We start from the raw sequence: 26,168 nt of genomic DNA on the forward strand, positions 1-26,168 counted from the left end.
GCAATTCTAAGGCTCTTCAAAACCTTTTAATTTGACTACAATACACAATAGAAAAATTATATTCTGGATGGGCACGCTTTCCCAAAGTAAGCCTGCTTCTGTGATCTTGCAGCAAAGAATCTACATCATCTAAGGTGCAGAGAGCTGTGTCTATGAGCAGGACACAGCAGCCTAATGGAATGGATGATGCTTCCCTTGAAAAGCAAACTGTGATATGTCCAAAGTAGTTCTCTTAAAAAAATTTATCCAGAATGAGACCTCTTTGCAAAGCTTCTGAGACTTCATTTTTCTTAAGTTGAAACTGTAGACCCAACTTCATTATGAGTAGTATTAAAATATAAGGCGAGCTCAAGGAAAGAAACACAGCTATGCATTGTGCCTTATACAATTACAAGTGTAATTTCTCATCTGGTAATATAATTATATACGTATTGTGTGTTACAAGGTTACGTAGTCAGATGTTGGATGGGAGAGTGAGAGGGGCACACCCTCCCCCTCTAACCCTTCTTCAGTATATGTTCTGACGGTCACCTGGAAGGCTTATTTTTATGAGGGTGACATTCACGTTTACAATGTTCATAATGGTCCTCAGTTTCCCGTTTCTAAAAGGTGGGCGTGGCCAGAAGACCCTCAGGCGCCCTCCCGGTCCAGCCCTCCCAGAGTCAGGAGTCCCTGTGGCTCAGGCCGGCTCTCTGCGAACAAGTCCTGGCTGCCTCTTTGTTGGTACAGAACAGAAGCAGAGCTGAACTCATGAGCAGAAGGGGTGTTTGATGCTCAGAAGTCACCTGTAGGGCTTTCCAAAATCCGCACTGCACACTGACTCTGCCCAGACGTTCAGCCCCCTTGGAGTACCCGCTTCTCCAGCTGCCTGGGTGGCATTTTAGGGCATGTGCCCGAGGTTCCACAATCCTGTGTCCCTTCGGCTCAGGGTTTGGTGATCTACTACAAACACCCAGGCTTGGGAGGGTGCCGTTGGGAGTGGATAAGCCCAGTCATTCCTCTCGAGCACAAGGGTTAGCTTGTGCACCCTTGCGTTTTTTTTTCTTTTTTGGCGGTACACGGGCCTCTCACTGTTGTGGCCTCTCCCGTTGCGGAGCACAGGCTCCGGACGCGCAGGCTCAGCGGCCATGGCTCACGGGCCCAGCCGCTCCGTGGCATGTGGGATCTTCCCGGACCGGGGCATGAACCTGTGTCCCCTGCATCGGCAGGCGGACCCTCAACCACTGCACCACGAGGGAAGCCCCACCCTTGGGCTTTTATGCTTCTCACCGATGTATTTTCCTCGGGTGAGTTCATGCCATCTTTCCACTGCCTGCTAGACGTTTCCACCTAACTGTCCCATAGCCACGGCTCATTCAGCGGGTCCTGAGCTGTGTTTATTATGCTCCCTTGTCCTCGCTCCTCACTAACCTGCCTTTTCTTAGTAAATGGTGCCCCCATGCATCTAGCTGCCCAAGGTAGAAAATGCATTCACTTCTGCCTTTGGCTCTCACCCCTCCCATTCAGCCCGTCAACAGGATTGTTCATTGTATTATTCCTGCTCTCTTTTTATGCTTCTGCTCCCTGTCTCTGAAGGCCATGGCAGCAACCCCGTGACCTCTTTCATGAACCACCGTGAAACCTTCCTGGTTTCCTCACGCTGCTGCTAGAGGCACCACCAAGGCAAATAAGACCATGGCAGCCCTTTGCTTGTATTCCCTGAGCAGCTCCTGCAGCCGCAGCCTTGATGTCTGCAGAGCTAATGCATTTCCAAATGGAGCTCCTTGGGTGCTGGAAGGCCCACCTTTTGTTCCCCTTCAACTAGAGCAGTCAGATCTATATCTGTTTTCTATATTGGTTTCCTCATTATTTTCTTTTTCTAAAATGGCCCACTGTTTACAACCACCAGAAAAAAAAAAATTACAATCGGCTAGTAAATGTTCACTGTAATTGTTCTAAGCAGTCCCAAGTTAAGTTTCAAGTATGTGATATTGCTCTGTTGGTGGTGCATTGTTGAAAGTACATTGGATTCTTAAGTTAAAGGCCCTGAAGTCCTCATCCTAAATACCTATTTTGTGATGTAACCTAGGCAGGTTTCTGGGCCCCAGCAGTTGGATATGTCATTAAGGTTTCTTTCCCACTCAAACATTAGGATTGTATGGCTAAATAAAACTTTTCAAGAATGAAGTCCATGGTGTCCACTCTACACAAAATTAGGAAGTGCTGGCAGGCCTCCGCAGTAGAAACTCTATAAATAATTGATAAGCGCTAGCTCTCTTATAGACCCAGGTTAAACCCAGAGCTAACTGGTGGCCCTACAGAGACTACTAAGTACTACATAAATACTCCCACCACCAGAATCAGGTCAGCAGACTTCTTAGACCCTAAATCTAGTGTGTTGTTTTCTTGTTTGTTGCTGTTGTTTGTACAAACCATGCCAGCACTTCACTGAGTTACCACAGTCTAGTCAGCGGATTGCTAATTACTTTTCTAAACACAGGCACTCAAAAGAACAGGCCAAAGATTCTATCTAATGGTCAGGACTGGCTATGTACTCTGCGGGGCCCACTGCACAAGGAAACTATAGAGCATCATATTCAAAAATTACTCAGAATTTCAAGATGGCAAGAGCAGAGCATTAAATCAGCCTTGGTTCCTACATACCCACTGAGCTGCCCTGTTAACTGTTTACGGCCCGGGAATGTGGTTTTCTGATTTGTGGTAGATTAATGTCTAGAGATTCTATTGGGTTGTCTGAAAGGATTTACAGAGAGCTGCTAAGAGCAAAGTATAGTGAGGAAATTACGATTATCTAAGAGTTAAACTTAACAGTAGGTCAAAATCCCCGTTCCATATGGAGAGCCTTGGGGCAAGTAGCAAAACCCTCCTGGCTGCCACTTGCTAGAGCTACGGAGCTCCATCCCGGGCAGGGCCGGGAGAGGCTCTCAGGGTTCCACTGGCCTGGGTGAGGTGCGATGGGATGAGGGTGATGGAGGAGGACCATGTGATGGGGGACATCTGAGGCAAAGGCAGCAAACGCTAACACTGCACACCCTCTCATCTACTGTCTTCCACGAATATCAGAAGCTCTGTTTTTTAACCTCTAGAGTACTGATTCTTAATATTTTATTTCCCAATGCTTTGAAAATCCAATGAAAATGACAGTCCCTCCCACCCTCATGCACTCACACCCAGCCTTTACATACAGCTTCCTGCAGCCTGTTCTTAGTTAACAATGGTTGACCTATTGGTTTAGTTTGCTGAAACTGAAGTAACCAATTTCAACAACTAATTTTCAAGTTGAGTTGCTCTAAGAAGGCAGAAAGGCAGGCGTCTTTGATTGGCTTGCTCAATGTGCCCTCTCCTCGGGACCCGAAGGTATACACCCCACACCCTAGCCCCACTTGAGGCTGGTACTCTGCTCACCCAGCATAACTGCCAGTCATTGACCACAGGTCGGGAGCTGCTTTACATAGAGGAAGGGCCTATGTTTTATTCAGGGTTTTCCAAGCTAAGGGCTGTGATCAAGTAGTGAGTCATAAAATTAGTTTAGTTGGTCGTGCCCAACATTAAAAAAAAAAGAAGAAAATAGAAAATATCAAGGCATCTCATATACTCAAGTACGGCTGCATGAAACTTTGAGTATCTGTGTAAATTGAGTCCCGATATAAAATGCATTTCTTACTGTGAGTTGCAGGGGGAAAAAATTTGAAAGCTACTGCTTTATTCAAATTGGCAGCTGGTACATGATAGGCCCTCAAATACTTGCTGAGTGAATAAATATATGTATAAATTATATCTGTAATAGGCCTAAATACATTTTGAGTCATTTTAAATTGTCATTTCCATCCTCCCAGAACTGTATCAGGGGTACCAGTTCCTGATCAGACTTAATTTAAAAAATTATCATTTCTCTTGGAGTCTAAAAATTTTCAATTGTACCGCTGGGAGGTCTGAGGGTGTGAGTGGTGAGTTTTGTTTAGACTGGGGGAAGGAAACTTTTTTGTTCCGGTTGAGAACAGTAACCTAGTCACTGAGAGAAAGGTACCCCGGAAAGATGAAGCAGATACAGGCAGAGGAGTATCCAATTCTCTTTTTCTCCTTCCTCCCTCCCTTCCGTCCTTCCCTCCCTCCTTCAGCACATGTTAACTGAGCAGCTGCAGGCCAGGGAGGTGCAGGTTGCTGAGAACACTTGGTGAGGAACAGACAGAGCTATCCTCTTGGAGCTTACACGTCCACCAGGCAGAGGTTTTCATCAAATAACCGGCCAGAGCTGTGAAGGCCGAGCACAGAAAACCCAGGGAGGAGTGTGCTTCCCTAGGAACCAGCCCAGAGCCCTCCGTGAGAGGACTTCACAGAGAAGATGTGCCTTTTTCCAGGAACTGAGAGGAGACCCTCAGGGCTGGAGTCCAGGCAGCAAGGCGTGAGGTACCACAGAGCTGGAGAGGGGCAGGGCACAGATCTGGTGGACCAGGTGAAGGATGTGGGCCTCCTTCCTAGGAGCCATCAGCAGGAAAGCACACTCAAGGAGAGAGGTGGTGTGCTCAGATTCTGTTTGGGATGGTAGCGGGGTCCACTAGGAGACCCCCACCCAGGCAAGGTGAGAGATGACGGTAGCTTGCCGTTGGCCATGCTAGTGTAAGGGGAGGGAAATGCACCCACCTAGTAAGAAAAAGTACAGGGCCTGGTGGTGTTTAGGGAAGGATGGGAGGGGAAGAAGCCAAATATGAAACATTTGGTGTTTGCCTTGTGCAACCGATGGACGGCGTTGGCGCTCCGCGAGGTGTGGGTCCTGGGGAATGCTGACTTGGGGTGTCTCTGGGCTCTCCAAGTGGAGATGCCCGGAAAGCAGGTGCATCTGCCAACTCTGGAGCTCTGAGGAGAGGCCTGAGCTGGAGACATAAACTTGAGAGGCAGAGACAGACTTCAGGAAGGCAAAAGGCAGCGAGACCAGAGATGAGCACACTCACTCCCCAGAGACGCGAAGCCAGGAGCCACAGACAAATCAGGGGAGGCAGAGCGAGCCAAAGAGGTACACATGCCGCGAGAGCAAGACAAACGGAAACTGACTTTCACGAAGTAGTTGCCTGTGGCTTTCTTGGGTATCGAAGAAGTGTTTTTAAAACAGAGCTGCCGTTGGACAATTACAGGCAGAAATGAGGTGAGCACTTCTTGGTCAGCTAAAAATAAAACCACGGTCAAAGATCACTTTTCTCTGGATTAGGTCCAATTTACCTTTGCGTTAGAAGTGGGCATGTGTGCAGTGCATGGACCTGTGGTTGATTTCATGACAGCAATCCAGGACCGGCTGAGAATGTGCCCGGATGCCCCAGAGATCCTGTGGTTGAGACTCTTCCTGTTGGTGAAGGACGCACTTTCCAAAATATAGCACCAGACAGACAGTCTCTTTCTTTTGTTGAAAACAGTTTTTAAATACATAAATGCACACAATAAGAAAAGATGTGTGTTTTAAAATTTACTTTAAATGCATTGTTTTAAACTATTAGAGTCTTCTAACAAAGCATTTTTCTGAAGTATACACGTAGACGGCTCCTGGTCTTACACGAGAATATCTGCCCCAAGTATCCAGAAATCCGCCCCAGGGCTGGCCATGCACGTTCTGCTTCCCATGATGGTTATATTTCTCATTCTATGATTATAACTTAGCCTTCTGACTATGAATTGGCTGCCCAAGTAGTTGGACCAGTCATAGAGTCATTTGCTGAAGATGAACACGTCAGCATCCTGGCTTTGCTGGTTCCGTGTGAGAGCTCAGCTAACAGGGCCTGTCCCAAAGGGTGGCTCTGAACTCGACAGGCCAGCAAGCCAGGACCCAAACCTGCGAAGAGCAGGGCTGCTCTGAGGGGGCTCTGGGGGTAGCCCTGCTTCCCAGGGTGTGAGCCAACCTTGCCTGCCACTCCTCATTTATGTGTGTGAACGCTTCGTCCACCCCTGCCTCCCAAGGCTGTGGGAAGGCTTCCGCGGATGTGAACAGAATCAAGCTCACTGAACCTTCACGGGGGCGGGCAGTTTACTTGATTGTTCTCACTCTAGGTCCAGATTCTTGACTCAGGTAGGATCTATCCAGTTCAGCCGCCTGTGGATAATGATACTTAAGGGAGGTGGGGTCATCCCTCGGGCCTCTATGATGCCAGCGAAGGACTCTGTTGGGAATGTCTGAGGTTCCCTGAGGACTCACCCTACAAAGCCATGGGCAGAAGTTCTACAAATGCACGTTATGATGTTATCTCTGAGTTTTTCTCTCCAAGGAAATGCTGAAGACTTTCAGCCAGCAAGTCTAGGAGGCTGGACCGGTCCAGCCAGATGCACCTCTGGGGTCCCCTTGCTGTTCCCTGACACCTTGAGGCAAGGCTCTCCTTCCCCCACACGCGGGGAAGCACTCGCCCCGAGCCCAGCCTTTGTCCGTGGACGGTCCCTTGTTATCTGCAGCTTCTGGCGGGATTTGCTTTCTCCTCTCGGCACTGTCTCCACCTCCTCTGTTCTCTGTTCTGAGGCCCCAGGAGAGGGGGAAAGACACTTTCTGTTTAGGGCAGGATTGAAAGTGGACTCTTCGTTAGCAGCAGCCCGAAACATTTTTGGCTAAAGACCATTCAACAGCCCACCTCACTCACCACGGAGCTCTCAGTTCTTCGTGACGTCACTTTGTAAACAGCTGGACAGCAGGGAGGAGGGGTCATGCTGGTGGTGGGGAACGTTCTGGATAGGGGGCTGCCCTGTGGGCACAGCTGGCGTTCTGAGCAGCTGCGGGGCAGCCCCGAGCCAGGTGAGGCGCGTCTCCCCCCAGCTCTGTTTCCTCTCAGCCCCGACGGCTCTGACCCAGCACCTTTGCTGCCACTTCCATCTCACTACCTCTCACTTCCTCTCCACGTTTGCCTTTCTTGCTCCCTCCCTTCTGTATTTCTTTTCCTACTATTTTCTAGCATTTCTTTCCTCCCCTTCCCCCCTTTTCTCTTCACTGTCTCTGACCTCAGACACCAGCCAACCACTCACAGCTGGACACACGTGGTACCCAGTTCCTTGAAGCTGACGTCACTGTCTCTGGGTCCTCATGTTTAAGTTGCTGCAGATCCAGTTCTGGACCAAGAGCCAGAGGGTTCCGGTGGTTACACTGAGTTATGTACTTTATAGACTCAGGTCATTGTGTCATGACTGACGGAAAATATGTGAACATGATTTTTCTTTAAAAGCATTAATTTCCTAATATGGGGAAATAGTCATGCGCTCAGGAGACAGAGGGATCGAAAACTCACTCTTCTTTGCCCCAAGTCCACGAATTTAATGAAGCACTTAGTTCCGTGGCTTCTTCCTCTGGAGGATTTCTGGGATCCATCCACGCCGTCTTTCCATCTCCACGGCTACTTCCCTAGTTATAGGGTAGCTGCAGCCCTCCTACCCATCTCCTTGGCCCTGTCTTATCACCACCAGTTCACCCTCTGCAATGCAGACAGAGAGCACTTTCTGAAACACACGGTTGATAAGGCCACTCCACTGTCCCTTGCCCTTGGCGCGGCTTGGAAGGCGTCTTTCCTCTGGCTGCAGCCCTCTCTGCCTGCAGTCTCCACTTTCTCTAGTCCCATGGGTCTGCCCGCCTCCCGCTGCCCTGCGCCTCTGCACAGGTCATCCTCCTATGACGTGTGCATCCACTGGTCTCAGATGGGATGCTCCTTCCTCTGGGTTAGGAACCTCTCCCGTACGCTCCCACATGACCCTGTACCACAGGAGTCTGTGAATCTGCCTGAGTTCCTTGGTAGGGAAGCTCTGCGGGCAGGGCTGTGCTGTTCCCTGTCCCCATCGTCTCCCCAGTGCCTGCCTAGCACAGAGCCTGACACACCAGCAGCAGTCAGAGGATATTCCTTAAACAGGTGGGCCAGTGAAGTGCTGACATGGCCATGTGCACAGCCCTAAAGGCTTACTAGCCTAGAGGCTCCCCGCTTCCCTGAGCACAGCATTATAACAGCCTCAGGCACACGTGCTGGTGATTTCCTGTCCTACAGCAAATATTCAGCATGATCAAAGATGAAAACAATGCATTCTGGGCTCAATTTATTGGACTGAAAAACAAACCCATAAATCAGTAATAGGCAATGGTTTTTCAGGCACAAACAGCTTGATAGAAAACTGGTTACTTCTATCCCATGATAAATGGCAGACCACTCTACTGCGATATTGTTGTGAATTGAATGTGTAAGAGCCTGCACTCTGTAACACTACCTTGTTTTTGCTAACTTTCAATGAAAATGTATGTGATACAAACCATGAGAAAACCCATGTGGGGCTTGGAAACAACCTTGGCTTCAAATTTAAGATAATATTGTATTATTTCTTGAGGGAAAATTTAGATTTCTTTATGCCAAGGGCTCTTATCTTCCCAATATTTCTCAGTAGCATCAACAGCCTGAGGCAAGAACAATGGGAAGGAGTAAATTCTCAGCAATTTTTAAGAAGGGCCCTATTTACCCAAGAGCACAGAGCTGGGGAGGAGGCTGGGAAAGGCCAGCGGCACAGTCCTCGTCCTGCCCCTGAGCTTTCTGTTCTCTCCTCTGTAATGAAAGGGTGACACAGATGCTCCCAGAAAACAACCAAGAATCTGTAGCAGGCTGGACACCAGGCTGGCAAGCACCCCGGGTGGGTGGGTGGCCCAGGCCTGACTGCCCAGCGCAGGAAGCTGTGTGTGTGTGTGTGTGAGAGAGAGAGAGAGAGAGAGAGAGAGACAGCGTGTGTGTGTATGCGCGCTCTGCACACCTGTGTTTGGGTTAAGAGCGAAAGAGGAAGAAAGAGAGGAAGGAAGAACAAGCCCAGCAAAGTTTTTCTTTTTATAAAAAAGCAGCTTTTAAAAATGGCATTCTTGAAATAAACGTTACTGCTGATTACTTGGAAAAAATCAACACCAACCCTCTGGTGGGGTGGAGAGATGTTACCTGTCATCTTAAGGAGTCTATTTTCTAACAACTGCAGAGTCTAGACAAGATTTAACCAGACTTTTAACTTAGTTTGTGTGCCATGAACCCTGTTAGCAGTCTCATGAAGCCATGCACCCTTCCACCTTATTAATGTTGAAATCAGTAATAAATGTCATCTTCAAAATAGTTTAACCTAGTTTCAAAGTTGTGACACAGTAGGATACAAGCTTATTTATTCATATGCCAAATAATAAGAGCTACAGTTTATCAACTACTGTGGTTTTGAAATAGCAAATGTAAATGATCTATTTTCAATGTCTGTAATGTCATATGAAAATGTCTGTGGTTTCCAGTGGTGACGAATGCAACTAATGTGGTTTGCTGCCTGTGTTCATAATTGAACGAAATATTAAATTTCATTTAGAGGTTAGTGAGATTAAAGATGTCAGAGTTTTCCATCCAAGCTCTTGGACCCCCTGAATCCCATCCATGGTGCCCAGGGCAGGAATCCCTGCACTAAGCAACGCTGAGAAGCAAGGGTCTCAGCGCTGGTCAGGCCTGTGGTTGGAGGGAGTCAGGCCCAGGGAGTAGGCTGCACTTCGGCAGTAGGGCCACAGTCCTGCTGTGTGTCCTCGTGGCATCTCATTTCTCGCTCTGGGCCTTTTGGGGAACCTTCTCTGTCCAGGCCATGTGGTCAGTGACTTTCCTCAGGTTTGGGGCTCACTGCTTCCACTCAAGTTGCGGTGTCCCATCAGCTTTCCGGCACCTGCTGATCCATTAAACTCTCCCCTGGGATCTTAAAAGCCTAACAGGAATGCTGGGGAGGAGAAGGCCTGATCCAAGGTACAGAGAGCCTCTGTTATACAAACACTAGGATGCTCAGGCAGTATAATTTCAGGAGGGGAATATAATCTTCATATGCATCTATGAGAGATGTTTTAAAATTTAAAGTACTTATACATCTATCTTGCCGTGTTAACCTGATAATCCTGGGGAATAACTAGCAAGTTGAGCTTACTTATGACTTTGCTTGGGCCCGACCAGGTCGTGCCAGACACTTGCCTTCCCCACCCTCCCTGCAGCTTTTATATGACTTTAAAGGCTGGTGACTGTGTGTGATTCAGCTTCCTGCTCTCTCTGCATGCTGCACCCCAGCCCAGGCCGGCACAGAGCCTCACGCATGGCGGACACGAACTGGTGGCTGATGAGCGTTTCTCCCAGGCTGGAGGAGAAATTATTACATTGTCTCATGTGTTTAGGTCTTCCTCGTCCACCTGCTGCTGACTTTCAGGCCCAGCTGGGTTTCTCTCTGCTCTAGGTCTGTGGTTTCTGAACTTTCACACAGTGGTTAGGAGGCTGCCTTCTGCTTCCAGCTGCTAGAGTCTTGCTGTGTGACCATGGACAGTTCCTGCCCTCTCTGAATTTGAGTTCCGTAGCACATGGGGGTGATACTCTCTACCTCGACTAATGGCCAGGCTGGTTGTGAGCAGCAAATGAGATAACATACACAGAACTACCTCCAAAAGTCAGAAGCCATATGCAAATATATGACGGCTTCATAAAATGAAAGTTATTTTAGTATAAAGCGTTTCTATGTATCCATTTCACTTCTTTTATCAAAAAAGACAATAATTACATTTTCATAGGTACTAGGTTCTTATATAAGTGAATCTTCTTCCTTTATTCCAATTTCCATTAGTCCTTTATTTAAAATACTTCTCAACCTTTTAAAAATAAGATAAAATTTAATCTGTTCCAACAAACCGAATTATTTTTATAGCTTTTTAAAAACCATGTCCAAACGTGTATTAAGCTTTCAAAACTAAAGCATACAGGTTATTTTTCACTATTCAAGTTTCCAACCTTTAACAGCTCAGTCCTGCCCAACTCCTACAAATAGTGGGTGGAATTTGGTGAAACATTTATTGTTTAACACCCAACAGAGAACAGCCGGATGGGCTGATACAGCCACAAATATCTTGGAAGAAGAAACTCTGGGGCTGGTAAAGTATGTTGCATCCTTAACCCTCCCTAGTTCCCAAATCCGTTGCTGGAGCCCAATTTCAATTCTTGGCAACTCAAGTAAACAACTGATTGTTGGGCATCTTCTCTAAGGCGCCATCTGCTTTAAAAAGATGAATGAGACACACAACTGCTTCTTAGAAAGTAACTGATCTTTGGCCTTCGAGTCTCCCTGCATGTGACAGATTGCTGTATTTCAGCAAATACTCACTACTCCCCTTCTTGAGGGGGCAGTATCCTTCCCTGCCCCACTGACAGGTCCTGGTCACGGTCATGTGCCTTGGTTGGCTCATGGAGTCTAAGCAGATGTGCCGTAATCAGAGGCTGTAAGAGACACTGCATATTTTGGCCCCCATCATGTGGTCCGGTGACCGCCCCTCACTGGCCCCAGTGAGGAGAACACGCCTGGCAGTTGCTGTCCCTTCCGCCGGGGTCCCAGAATCAAATCTGAGAAGCCTGAACCTGAGCAATGCCTGGAGCCAAACCCAGAGCTGCCCCAGGAGACCCACAGGCCCATGAGGAAAAGAAAGGCTGTTTGTTCAAAGCCCCTGAGATTCTGGAGGGTGTCTGTCATACTGCATCACTGGCCAAGAGCTAACTAAGACATCTCACCAATTCACTTTACACTGATGTGTGAGATCAGACCATCTCAGGTTCCTGCTCGAGCATGATGCACTAGTGGCTGAGTCTAGTTCCTCTTTCTCGACAGGCACCCGAGGGCTTCAGTGTGACTGCTATTGAATTTTTCCAGCCTTTCCTCCCATTTCTCCTCTTCACGGGAGTTGGTCTAAGATGACCCTCCTAAGATCAGACTAGATATCCTGAGTGCTACAACCTGGTCAAACAGTTTGTTTTTTCTTTTCTCTTTTTTTGGCTGAGCCGTGTGGCTTGTGGGAGCTCAGTTCCCCGACCAGGGATTGAAACTGGGCCACGGCAGTGAAAGCCTGGAATCCTAACCACTAGGCCACGAGGGAACTCCCTAAAATATTTCTTTATGATGTTAGTTCACTTTTCATGAGTCGGCAGAAAACTTGTCAAAGGCAGGAAGCCCATCTTAACACTTCTTTGCATTCTACTTGCATATACCAGCCAATGAAGAAATACTTTTGGATGAGTGGTGAACGCCTGCTTTACAGAGCTTTCTACAGATATGGCCTGATTCCTCCTCTTGACTCTCAACTCCCCCCCGCTGGGCCCTGGCCCAGCCACTCAGCTTGGTGGACTTCACCCGTGTTGTCAGGCCATGTCAATGTCCACCTCAGACACACAGAGGGACTATGGCCCTAAGGTGAGTTACAGAAGAAGTACTAATACTGATGAACTTCCATTTGTAAAATGAAACTTGCAATGCATGGCTTCTAACAGGCTCCAAAGATGGTAGCTTTTTTACTAATATTAATTTTTTAAGGGTGCAAATCACCATAGTAGTGCTCTTCTGCAAGTGGCCACCTCCCATAGGAGGCCTCACTGCTGGCCGCTGCTCTCCACGAGAGATGAGCAATCCCCAACACCCCCAGATGGCTTGACCTCAGTGATGGATCCCAGAGAGGGTCACAGAAAGTCTGTTCCCATGGCTCTCAACCTTGACCATGCATAACCCCCACCTCCTTTTACTTTGCTACAATGCAGACTCCCAGGCCTGGGTACTCCATCTTGAGGAATTTACATCTACTTACATGTACTTATACCTATGACAAACATGTTATGAAGGAAATTCTTCTGAAAGTTGAGAGACTTTGTAGAATTTTATTTTATTTTGGTTATTGCCTCAAAAGCACCTCTAGACTTTCCTGATTTTAATTTTTTTGGAAGAAACTCTTGGTGGCAGAACACAGGGGCTCAAATTGTGGGAAGGACATGTTGAGAAAGAGAAGGGACCAGCTTATCTGGCTGAAACAAAAGGGTGTCTCCAGCTACAGCATGAAGAATCCATGGAGGATGAGGGAGGCCAAGAGAAGAGCTGGGGGGTGGCCAAGAAGAGGTTACAGAAGAACCAACAGAAGAACTATTGGCTCCCAGGAGACGGGAACCAATAGTGAAATCCAGGAAATGTGAACTGGTAGGAAGAGACAGAAAAAAGAACGTACTGACAACCAGGAAAGGTTTCAATTTGAATTAAGAGAAGATGAAAGTCTTCCAGGAAAGAATGACATTTTATGGTCAAATGAGTCAGGAAGGTTACTTGGAATTCTGCCATCTGTCACTTGAGCTAATAACAACGAATCATTGATAACGAGAGACTTAATTAAAACTCCCATCACTTTATGAAAAGGACTTGAGTTGCTTATAAGAAAACCGGGAATAAGTTAGTGCCAAAAATACACGCCCCAAAGTCTTTACATTGTTTAGAGGCTGCTACATTTGGCTCTGAGTTTCTTCATATCAATGAATAAAACCTTTTATGAACAGTCTTCCGCACAGACGTGAAATGAATTCCGGCTCTCTCCACAATCTTGCACAGTGTGAGTTACATGACAATGACAGTAATATGCCTTGAAGTTATCTGTCATTTTGCAAGTTTCATTAAACCCTTGGTGCACTACAATAGATTATCTGTGGAAAGAAAAACCTCCCAGTTTGTTTTCAGCTAAAAGATCCCACGTCTGTATTTATTCATTTCAAGTCGGAGGTGGAGACACAATTACTGCTGGTCTAAGGCAAACAGAAACTCTCCAGAGAGGTCAGTGAATGGGAGAGGGTGGAAACATAATCAACGTCTTGAATCCAAAAGCATTAATTAGGTTGTTTGATATATTTTTTAGTTACAGGACCTGTTGCTTAAACCAAAAAGGATAAAACTCCAGACACTAAGAAAAAAACTAAAGCAAAGATGAACACAAAGGGGCTGGAAGCCCTCAGGAGCAGAAGAACCCAGCCTGTGCGCCACCACGGAAAGCTTAGGGGCAGCCCGCACATGAACAGTAAACAGTTTCCAAAAATCCAATAATTTTCCCAAAATGGTATTGGTAGTCAAACTGTACATTTTTAATCTTGTCTCCTGCCTCAAAGTGCATTAAATTTATACATAAGTTTGTGGAGAGAATGTCTCACTTGAATCTGTTATTTCCATTTTGTTATTTTCTCTCCTTTGGTCTCACCAGAAGTTTATCTTTTTGTTGCTTACTTGCCAAAGAATTAGATCTGGTGTCATATTTATCTTTCTGTTTTCTAGGTTACTAATGGTTTTCTTCCTGTTTTTCTAAAGTTTATTTTGCTCTTCTTTTTTCTATCTTCTTGAGATGGCTGCTCTGTTCCTCTAGTTGCTTCTAAATTCGGTTTTGTTTTTTGTACTAGACTTCTGAAAACTTCTAATTTCATTGGCCGTCCACCATCCAAGTAAGCTTCCTGTTTGTGGAGAATCCCAAAATAGGTGGGAGGTAGGCCCCGCCCTCCACCCCTGTTACAGAAGCTGAAAGTGGGGCAGCTACCTCCCCTGGCCCGTCTCGCTGGCTGCTTGGGTGTGGAAATGAAACAGGCCCAGGGGCTCCCACCCCGCAGATCTCTGAATCCAGAGCCCATGGTCCTTGCAGACAGAGTCACAGTTCCGAGCTGATGGTAGCCGCAGAGTCAGAACTCAGGGGTGGTGTCACAAACATCTTGCTGTGGCGCTCGCGCCTCCTGGGACATCCTACTGCAGGAGCCTCCCCCGGCTCTTCCAGGCTGCCGAGCCTGGTTCCGCAGCCTCCTCCTTCCTTTCTATGAGCTACCTGATAGTTTTCCAGATAACTCCTTTTCTGCCTAGGTTAACTATTTTGTGCGGTTAGAATTTAGAATTCTGACTGGCATGAAGTTTTATTTTGCATTGTTCTTATTGTCATTTTCTGACTATTCCACAAGTGCAATTTTGAAGTCCCTGCCACCCAAGAGTTGATGAAAAGGTTCTTAAAAAACATTAAAATTGGTTAGGTTTGTGTATTTATATTTTTGTGATTGATTTCTAGTTTCATTGTTATGTCATTAGGTGACACAGTCTGTGTAATATCTGCTTTTAGGAAGTTAGGAATTTCTGTGCAGCCAGTAGGATTAATTTTGCTAGTGTTCCACAATCAGTTCAAAAAGGTAAGTATACTTTGCAGAAACAAAGTTCAGCATATAGTTATTAATTATATATTCATTATCTTTTATTTTCTTACTTTTATTTTGTTTACCTGAGCCAACAAAACCAGAGGTATATTATTGTTTCTCACTAGCATTATGTTATACCAAATTATCCGTGCGTTTTCTAACAATCTTTACTTTATGCATTTTGATGCCATGTTATTTGATGCCTGTATGTTGATGACTGAATTTTTAAATGTACTCTTTACTAACATAAAATTACTCTTCTTTTGATCCATGTAATATGATAAATACAGTGCTTTCTGGCCTTGAATTCTCTTTGGTCTGTTCTTAAGAATCATTCTTGGGGACTGTATTTTATTTTGATGCATCTAGATGCTAGCACAGTGCCTGACACACAGGTGCTCATTAAATGTCAGTAAAAAGCAAGGATACTGGAAACTAGGAGGGGCACAGTAAATCCCTCGTTTTTTGGGGTCCCTGGGAGGCTATAAATGCCAGCTTGCTCCATTCCCTTCAAATGATATGCTTCCCTATGTAAAACTAATACCCTTCTCACCATACCCAAATCGTTTAAAAGAAATGCCAGTGTGCTACCCCACACCAGAAGGCAGCTGTGATTCTAAATCTCAGATACTTCAGACCTCTTAATATTGAGTACAACTGTGAAGCAGTAACTGGGCTCAGCAGAGGGTACGCAACAGACAAGACATCTGCAGTCTCAGCTCAGAAACCAATATCTCAGAGGAAGCAGCTGGATGGGTGGGGGCGGGGAGGGGGAGACACTGTGGGCTAGAAGGGAGAGCGTAGTACAGTGCCCAGGAGAGGGAGAGTGAGCTTTTGAAGACGACCGTGAAGCTCTCCCAAAAACAAGAGTAAGTGGGCACTGAGTCCCTGCAGAGGGTGTCTGGAGGTTCTTTGCGCCATCCACATCAGAAATGACAGAAGGGGACAGGTGAAAATGGGGCCAGGGCACCCCCCCCTGCCCCCGATGAGGGAGGAGGCTGGTGCCGCCGAGAGCTCTGCAGCGGCTGACACAGCTCGAGGGCTTCGTGCACCACCTTCTCTGTCCTCACAGCACCTCCAGACATGGCATGGTGGAAGCAGAGATGGACCAGGCAGCAGGTCTGGGACCCAGGTGCTGCTGCCTCTGGGCTGGTCCAAGTCAGACAGACTCCCGTAGAGCAGGCTTGCAAACGCTTGCAGTGCTCCTTTTAGTGTTTAGCAAACTTAGTTTAGTTCACAGTGCGTGCATAAATTACTTTCAAGTAAATCGCATTTTATTACGGGTTTCGGTTGTGTTAAAAATACCCAATGCCAGGGAAAGTTGCTGGCTGTCTGGCACTGGGCCAGAGCCCCCCAAAGGACAGACTTCCCTGAAAGGGTCCACCCTGGTTGGGGCGATGTGGAAGGGGCTCAGCTGGGGCTGGAACATACTTAGTGAGTCTGAGAAGACCTCACAAGGGTATGTTTTGCTTTCCAGCTCCTTCTGTTACTCTTCCTTTAATGACCTGAGGGATCCTAAGGGTCTGAGCGAGCAGAGGTGGCTCCTTGGCCCCAGCCGTCAGTTGTGTCAAAATATTTTATAACGTCAAAAATTGCCTGGAAACACAGACCTACTAGAGAATGGACTTGAGGATACGGGGAGGGGGAAGGGTAAGCTGTGACAAAGCGAGAGAGAGGCATGGACATATATGCACTACCAAACGTAAGGTAGATAGCTAGTGGGAAGCAGCCGCATAGCACAGGGAGTCAGCTCGGTGCTTTGTGACCGCCTGGAGGGGTGGGATAGGGAGGGTGGGAGGGGGGGAGACGCAGGAGGGAAGAGATATGGGAACATATGTATATGTATAACTGATTCGCTTTGTTATAAAGCTGAAACTAACACACCATTGTAAACCAATTATACTCCAATAAAGATGTAAAAAAAAAAAAAATTGCCTGGAAGAACAAACAACCCCCAATGCTCTGTTTCAATGTGCAGAAGCGATCTGATGGCAACACAGAGAGACAATGAGAGAGAAACAGAGATTAAAAAAAAGACAAAGAGACAAAGAGAGAGAGGATATATTCATTCCTGCAGCTGCAGATCACCCAAAGCCTCCCAGATTACAGGAAAACAAGGGGACTCCCATCATTCTGTGAAGACAACGTTTGCTCTATGCAGTTCCCCGGGAGCAGCTCGGCAGCTCTCCTGTTACGCACGATAACACCACTGGCGAGCCCTCTGTGAGCCCTCGGTGCGCGCCAGGTCTGGGCTTGCTTGGCACTGTCTCACTTCATCCTTAAAAGAAACCTATGAGGCAGTACTAGGATCACCCCATTTTACAGATGTGGAAACCCTGTGGGGGTGGCCAGATAACCTGCCCAGGTTCCAACATTATCCAAGGACAGTACCAGGATTCAGTTCTGGGTCTGTCTGTCCCTACAGCCATGTCCCAACCGCCTGGCTTTGCTAACCTGCTCTATGTTAGTAACAGAGTTTGCTCCCCAAGAAAGCTTTTCCCTTAGTCCTCAACTCCAATTACGCAGCCCCTACCATTCTGCTCTCATTTCAAACTTATTTAACAAAGAAAAATATGCTTCTGAACTGCCTGCGAAGCTGCATTTTCCTCTCCCCCCTCCCAGTGCAAAGTGACACTTATTTGTGTGCCTAGGAAGGACCAAGCCAAACCCATTCATTACAAGGGAAGGGAAGCCACATGTGTAGACCCTGGCTTTCAGCACATCACTGTATTCTTTTTTTCCCGTGGCTGCAAAAAGTAGAATTCTTTCAATAAAAGCTTTCTATCTAAAAATAAAATAGTGGCAAACTCTGCAATTATACTTCTCAGTTGGAGACATTTGCTTTCCACTCTCTTTTCCCAAATGCACAAGGTCCAATCCGTTGGTCAGTTAATGGGTCACACCAAAGGCCCAAATGTAGTCTAATGAACTGGAAAACCAAAACCATGTAGGTTTGAGTCCTTGTGTCGTTGTTCCCCGAGTGCAGTGAGTAGCTTTATTTTACATCAACTGTATGCTATTTATCTCACCTGTCCTCCACACAGTGGGGCCCTGATCAGGGTTTGCCAACCTCCAGCGCTAGGGCCGTCAAATGATGCTTGGAGGCAGCTGTTGTCAATGAGCTCTTCATCCAGTCTCCTCCTCTGAGCCCACCCCAACCTCCCCGCTTCCTCTCCTTTCCCTTTGCTGTTCTGCATCTCCCCATGCTTGCTTGTGGAGTTCTGGATTAGCATGTGACTTGGATTTGTCAGAAAGGTTGCTCAGGACCTATCAGAAGGGCTCCTGGGTATTACAGACTGATGGCTCTTATTTTCTCAGCTGGTAGTTTCTATAAGAAAGGGTACTATCTTATACAGTTATACTATAGGAGAAGTACACCATTAACTCCATATATAATTCTGGTAAGATGATTTTACATCTAATTCATCTAAGGAACATGTGAACCTATGTTTACCTATGGGTGATGGAGGGGACACATGAGGGAATTAGATGAACTTTCAGAAAGTGTTTTACAGTATGATCCGAAGAGAATTTTAAAATACTGTGAGATAGAGAGGAATGTTTTATCATGATTAGGAATCTAGCCTAGAGACAGAAGACAGAAGATTGAGACCAACTGACAGTCAAGTATCTAGTAATGGGTAAACATTTTTATAAATGATAAAGAGAAGGAGATGCCCCGTAAACTCTTCAGGTTTGTAGGAAACAACTCCCTTCCTATAAATGCCAACTGGAACAAGTCATTAGACCTCCAGGAGAAGACATGCAAAAGATTTTATGTGAACGAAATATATATATATATTCCATCATATAATATTTCATCATATAATATCAAAATTACAACCCAAGAAAGGGTCCTCTGAATCCCTACAGATTATTCCCCTGAAGACATTTAGGCCACGGTGCTGCTCTGGCTTAAAAGTATGCTCGAGAAGGGCATGGGATGGCCACTGGGGCTGAAGTCATCAGGAAGGGTATCACACAAAGGCTGTCATGTGTCCTTGTAGAAACCCTGGTGTGTGTCCTCACATAGAGGACCAGGTATAGGTTTGGTCACCATACCTGTAAAGGGATACAGTAGATCAAGAAATGGGCCAGAGAAAGCCAATCAAAAATGTCAAGGGAGCAGTAGTAATAACAGAAGAGCAGCTAACAATCACAGAGCATTTGCCCAAAGCCAGGCACTGGTCTAAGTGCTCTGCATGTGTTAACTCATTTACTCTGTTAACCATCCCATGAGGTAGGCACTCCTATTGACACCATTGTAGAGATGAGAAAACCAAGGCATAGAGAGTTGAGGTTGCTTGTCTAAGTCATGAAGCTAGTATTCGTACCCAGGCCACTGGGTACCAGATTCCAGGCTCTTAACCGGTTCTTACTACTTGGGAAAGACAACAAAATTCCATGCTGTTTTGCTACGGAGGCAAAGGCTAAAAGTAATTTTTCCAAGTGAATAAAACCAAAAAAAAGGCCTGAGAGGGAAAACATGGGCTTTCTACCAAACTGTAGATTATTAAAGTGAGGATAAAGTAAATTTCAGACAAATAAAAGGAAAATGGCTTTGCACAGCAGGAAACATGATATAACTTTTTTTTTTCTGAAGAAGAATTGAGACTACAAATTCTAATAGGCTCGAAAAGGGTTGGAAATTGATAATGTGTTACTAAGGGAAACAAGGTTTGTTCTGAGGTGTTCTATCCTTTCAGGTGTGAGGTTAACAGGATTTCCACGTCTATTCGCCCAGGAAAATCCCTGGTTATTCCTTTTAGAGGCAGGCTATGGGACTGAAGAACTGGGGGTCTCCCCCCGTGTGGCAAAGCCTCAGTCCACTTCTCACCACCCTTCCTGTCACTTGGGGCTTCCACCAGCTCCTTGCCAAACTCATCTCTGAGAAGCTCCATCCCAGGGGGGAAGATGGTCTGTGGGTGTGGGTAGTAGCACTCAGTCTGAAGTGACAGGAAGTGCTGCCCAAGTAATTCCAAGGGGTTGGCACCCACGTCAGCTGTAAAAATCCTGCGCTGGGGTGGTGGCAGCCTAACAGTAGGGCCAAGTCTTACATTTGAGGCCCTCTGTGCTCCACGCTGTTCCCTTTGCCTGTTTCCTAGCCTGTTACGATCCTAACTGTAGGCCCAGAAGTCTCTTGGCCTCTCCCCTTTTCCTCTCCTTGGGCTTCAGATGCCTCCGGCTACCCAAGCACAATGCTCCTCTGAGGAGCTGGGAGAGTCTGGCTATGCCTGCAGCCAGTTCCTTGGGCAATGGAGGATCTAGGGGTGAAATGGTTTTATTTCAAGTGTCTGCCGACCGGCAGCTCCAAGGCACAAAGAACGCCCCCTCTGGTCTTGTGTACCCGGGAGGAGAAGGCCTAGGACGTTCTGCTGTCCTCGTGGTGTTGCAGGATGTAAAAAGAAAAAAGATTTGGCAACGCTAGCCTTGGTGAATGGGATCAGGGGCAGGAGGCAATACGGTTGAAATATTAACTATTATCGAGCTGTTTAGTTCTGAAGGATTAAAGAGACACACATGCTGACTCTCTTTAGCACAGGTCTATTCACAGGAAATCTCTACTCCATCAGCTACAGACGTTTTAGCACAAACATTAGAGGTGGGACAGAGGCAATTTCTGGTTCTACTCACCTACGCAGTTATCGCAAAGGCTACAATGAGAGGCACGAGGGGGCCGGAAAATCTTGCAGGTGAAACAATATTTAAGTTTCACAGTCTGGCCATTGATGATGACTTCCTTGGTTCTGGGAGGTGGGCGGTACCCCCCTGAACTGGTGCCGTTTGCGATATCTGTGGAGAAAAGAAGACAAGAGCACAGGGGCTTAACATAGCACTTAAGCTCTGCAGGCTCCCGCACCTAGTAGGCCTGGAATCTGCATTTCCAAGTGCAGGGCCCACAGCCAGCGCCTTGCTGGGAGGCACCTGACCCCTAGACACACAAATGCGGTAGGACACCGAAGGCTGGCCGTCCCGCAACCTTCGTGCTCCTCGAGGGCTTGGGGCTGCGCTGACAATTCCACACACGCTGCAGTGGCCACGTGACTGAGTTCTGCCCAATGGGGTGCAAGTACACGTGGCCCCGCCCAGCCGGTGGGAGCCTCCCCTGAACCCCACCCACTGTCTCCCCGCTTCCGCAGGCCACCCTGGAGACATACACTGTGGCCCCCTGAATGACTGTGCACACATGCACGGGGATCCTACGCCAGCTAGCTCTGTCCTAATTAATACAGTGCGTGATATTTACATCAGGAACATTTCGCTTCTCCGACGCCGGCTCAAGAATCTCCCCACTTTGCACCTTGGCCTCCTCAAAAATACCAGATATTGGGTTGGGGGGTGGGGTATACAGATTTAAATATATATTTAAATAAATCATTCCATGTATATTTAAAAAAACAATTCCTATATTTTATTGTCTGAACAGCATTTTTAATTTTTAGAACCAGTTTTTTTAAATGTTGAAGAAAATACAAATATGTACTTTTTTTTGTTCAAGTTTCATTTTATCTTATAACCTGGCTCTCATCTCTGAGTTCACATAAGAATCACCCAGGGAGCTTTTCAAACTCCCCTAGGGCAGGGACCCTGCCCCAGACCCGATAAATCAGAATTGCCCAGGGTGATTCTAATGTGCTGCAGGGTTGAGGACCCTTGCTCTACAGGAAGATAAAACATTTCTTCTCATCTAGACCCCTCACAGCCACAAAGAATCGAGGTCACAAGCTGCGCCACAGGAACAGAAGGCCATGGGTAAATGGGGAACAGCAAGAATATCTGTGAGGGCTTCAGCTGGGACTCTGCGGCTGATAAACACAGGTGCAGCAGAGCCTGGCGGCTGGAGGAACTCTTGGGAAACTTCATGGTGTTCTTTTAAAACAGCGCTGGTAACATTGAATTCGTTTTAATTCATACACTGTCAGATGGCAACAGCTGCAACATACTTTCGGTAAATTTCCAAAGTGACAGGAATGAGTCCCAGCCTCCACTCAGCTCTCCCCACCCCCTCCCAGCCACGAACTCAACCTGGGCGAGATTACATGGAGAGCTTTCAAAACTACGGCTGCTACTGTCCTGCTCGCAGATATTCTGATTTCATTGGTGGGGTGCAGCCCGGCATCAGAGGTTTTAAAAGCTCCCCAGGTATGGGAATCAGGGCCTTGTCCCTGCGGTCCATGCAGCATCTGAGAGCTTGTCAGAGAAGCACGTTCTCTCTCAGTCCCGCCCCAGAGCTCCCGAATCGGAATCTGCATCTACAGAGACCACCAGCCCCCTCCACTCCAGGGGGCGTCGTGCACCTTAAGGTTTGAGAACGCTGCTCCCGGACGCCTGTAAACGCTGCCCATCACACGTCACACGCACCTCTTCCTCTCACGTTCCTCGTTGTTGTGTACCCAGACACACCCACAGGTATGACAGAGAGCTAAACTTAGAGAACCCAGAAACCTGGAGAAACTCTGCACACAGGAAGGGGCCGCTTCACAAATCACAGCCAGCCGCCCAAGCATTTCCACGTGGAGAACCTGGTGATCAGGGACAGCCGATGGAATCTGCAGAGCTGCAGCCTCTGTCCCCGCAGGACTGCGCTCACTCACAGAATTCACAGCTCACAAGCCATGATTTCAGGGAGTGCCCCCTTTACCCCAATGTTCTTTTTTTTTGCGGTATGCGGGCCTCTCACTGTTGTGGCCTCTCCCGTTGCGGAGCACAGGCTCCGGACGCACAGGCTCAGCGGCCATGGCTCATGGGCCCAGCCGCTCCGCGGCACGTGGGATCCTCCCGGACCGGGGCACGAACCCGCGTCTCCTGCATCGGCAGGCGGACTCTCAACCACTGCGCCACCAGGGAAGCCCCCCAATGTTCTTTAAGAGGCTCTCTGAGGCCTGAAATCTGCCCACAGCCCCTTAGCCTAAGGCTTTGATATGTGTGAAGATACCAACCCCATCGGTAGGGCAAACATTTTGAGTGGTTCCAAGCCATCTACTCTTCATGGAAAATTAAAGTTCCACAAGGAGGTTGTAGAAGGAGAGGTCAGAGTTCAGGAACACCTGAGGGAGAGAAGGCAGTACGGAGCGGGGACACGGAGAGTAACGAGCAGCCCTTCTGCTCTGCATCTCCGCTGAGGACAGTCATTCCACCTGAGTAATTAAACAGCTGTGGCACCATCCCAAGGACTCTGGCCAAGCAGGACACCCTCTCTTGGCATGTCCCCCACCTGCCTGGCACCCCAAGTGGCTGCCCTATTAAACAGGGCTAAGTTCAGCAGGCATCTGGAGAGGGGCCAGCTTCCAAAACACATACACTGGAAAGAGGGCAGCCTCTCAACTGATTCTGTGATAAGAAAACAAAGAGATGGAGTGGCTGCGCACTTCCTGAAGCATCAGGGTAAAAATAACTGGCTTTGAACACATCAAAGATAAGGTCGCAGCTCTTCCAGTGCCAACTGGATGCCGCCGGGGCCTAAATTAACTATGAGTCGGTGCCTCGCTAGCCTTATGTCAGCTGTGAAACCCACTGCATCTATTTAGCTCTTGAAAACACGCGTAGGAAAACTAGAAAGTCAGATAGAGGTTTAAAAAGAACAATAACCCAATCAATAATAATTGTGTTACTTTAACCAGAAGAGTTTAAAAAATGACTTGTCAAGAAAAATATTTTAAGAAGCAGGAATGACAAACTTATCCACTAGAGCGACTCCTAAAAAAAGCCTAGTTCTGAGTAACAATGACTTTAAAAAGTATTTACCCGCACTCCTTAAGACCAACTCTAGTGATCTTATAGTTCTAAAGTACATTTTTGAAAGATGAAATCATTGATAAAAATTTGAGCTGAAGCTGGAATTCAACAGACATGGTACCCTGAAGCTTAAGAATTAAACCCAAACCAAAAACTTTTTGACTGAATATTTGGAGAGCTCTTTATGTAAAAGAATGGAAGAATCAGAGGACCTGGAATCAGGGCCCACCTAGGCCCTGAAGGGACTGAAGGACCACAGAACTAAGGGAAAAAAAAAATCAACCGGTATTTATGCATTATTTACTTTATGCAAAATACTGCACCGGAGGCGGTGGAGGACCCAGAAATGAACAGAGATGTCGCGTGGGGAGTGGTCAGCAAGGGGTCCTGCCGCACTGTTTGATGAGCCCTGGGTCCCCTGACACACCTGGTCTGCTCTCCTCCTGGCCTTCAGAGCCTGCTTCCTAAGTGCAAGTCTGGCGAAGGAGAAACCCTGGCCTCTGGTGCGGTGCCCCAGGTCGTCCGTGTGCCCGCAATCTTACCCGGCCTGAGCCCGAGGCAGTGGCCTCCTTGCGGCCCTGGAGCAGGCATCGCTGTTCACGCTTCCAGGCATCTCTTCTCCGCCCGGGCCTCCCTGCCCTCCAGATACTCAACCTAGAAGGTCCGGTTCAAGCTTCTCCTATGGAAATGCCTTGAAAGCTGTGTCACTTCCTTCCTCTCTTGGGCTCTCGCTGCACCTAGCTCGTGCATGTATCTAGTCAATAGATCTGTGCTGGGCTCGTAGGTGCCAGCCCTGTGCTGGCAGCTGCGGATGTAACAGGAACTAAACAGACTTGTCCTCTGCTGGTGGGGTTCACAGGTCCAAGGGACAACCTGGGTCCTCTGCCGGCGTGGTGCCCACGAGGATTTATCTCCGTGTCTTCCCCCAAACGCCGCGGCGCCAGGGCAGGGACCACGCCCTAGTGCTTTCATGTTTCCCCTGTCCTGCAGAGGGCCTACACACAGTAGGTCCCCAGGAACTGCTTGCTGAATGGAAGCCAGTTCTGGCAGGTAGGGAGGAATGATGCTGGGAAGCGCAGGACCGGTGTCCCTGCTTCTCCACGCCCACCGGAGGCCAGTTCTGGCAGGTAGGGAGGAATGATGCTGGGAGGCGCAGGACCGGTGTCCCTGCTTCTCCACGCCCACCGGAGGCCAGTTCTAGCAGGTAGGGAGGAATGATGCTGGGAAGCGCAAGACCGGTGTCCCTGCTTCTCCACGCCCACCGGAGGCCAGTTCTGGCAGGTAGGGAGGAATGATGCTGGGAAGCGCAGGACCGGTGTCCCTGCTTCTCCACGCCCACCGGTCAGAGTCGCACAGCCCGGTGACTCGCCCTTCCCCAGGAACACCTCTCGCAAGGTCCTTCTGAAGCTCCTCTTTACGTGTCCTCTTTACAGCCTTTGCTGGTCCAAAGGCCCATCTCGCAAAGCTAGTCAGTGCCACCTGGGAGGGCCAGGCAATATGGGTAGCTGCCTACCTCAAGGTACCCCCAAATTGTCGTTTCTTTCATAAAATATGTTCAACAGTCGCCCCAGACCAAAGGCTTTCTGGAATGCCCGCATCCAGGGCAGATGGGAACAATGGAGCCTTGAAACCCAAGGCTTCACACCCACACCTGAGGACAAAAGAAATGCCTCTTCGACATTCAGACTGGCACCAATGGCCGGTCGTGAAAGGCTTCTCATCCCCGAGGGTGACAAGCGCCCGTGGCCTGCGTCCCGGGGCCCAGAAGGTGGTGTTCCCATCCTAATCCTCAATTACTCTGTGGTTTGGGTTTTGGCTTTTGTTGTTGGCAACAATGGTGTCTCTGCTTCTTAGGGCTGCCCTTTGTGGTTTCAAATACAGCTGCTGAAAAAGAATCATCAGAGTCTGCAATAGCTAATGGGTGAAGAGCACTAGAATCGGGGGAGGAAAACCTCTTAACAGTGCTGCAAGCTTACATGAGTCAAGTATTTTTCAAGGACACTTTTATACACTAACGTTTTGAAAGAAAACTTAAAAGGTTGAAGTGACCTTCTTCTTCATAAAGTCTCTCCACCTCGCCGCCTCCAAATTGCTGGAGTTGTTAGCACAGGGGCAGAAACAGTCACAGAATCTCCGTCCAATATTAACCTCACAGTCAGCCTACGGGCAAAGAATTAGGAGAGCTGGGGAGAGGGGAGGGGCAGCTGTTCCGTGCAAGTTCAGGGACACAAAACTGCCCGCTCACTAAGTTTTTCACTCAAAGAGAGATCCTGGGCTTGTCAGAGTCTCAGGTAAGTTGTTCGTTAACGTATGCACATTCCAGAGCCACTCTCCAACACACAAGTCACCTTTTCTTGGGAGGAATCACAGAGTGCTAACATTCTGAGAGACTCATTTGTCCGCCCCTGATTTAATCCTGCCCCAAATTCAGGGACAAAATTGATG

The 26,168-nt window shown here is 47.7% G+C and overlaps 1 protein-coding gene across 4 annotated transcripts in view; it reads right to left on the minus strand.

Moving 5' to 3' along the window:
• The window catches only part of ZDHHC14 (zinc finger DHHC-type palmitoyltransferase 14), a 275,052-nt gene that overhangs the window by 48,300 nt on the left and 200,584 nt on the right, over positions 1–26,168 (minus strand). For all 4 annotated transcript variants that reach the window (XM_060029718.1, XM_060029719.1, XM_060029716.1 and 1 more), the window contains exon 3: positions 20,622–20,780. In XM_060029718.1, the coding sequence (XP_059885701.1) occupies positions 20,622–20,780 (159 nt within the window). The remainder of the gene's footprint in view (positions 1–20,621; positions 20,781–26,168) is intronic.

This window comes from Delphinus delphis, chromosome 14 (assembly GCF_949987515.2).
Source record: "Delphinus delphis chromosome 14, mDelDel1.2, whole genome shotgun sequence".
In the NCBI taxonomy this organism is placed as follows: Eukaryota; Metazoa; Chordata; class Mammalia; order Artiodactyla; family Delphinidae; genus Delphinus; species Delphinus delphis.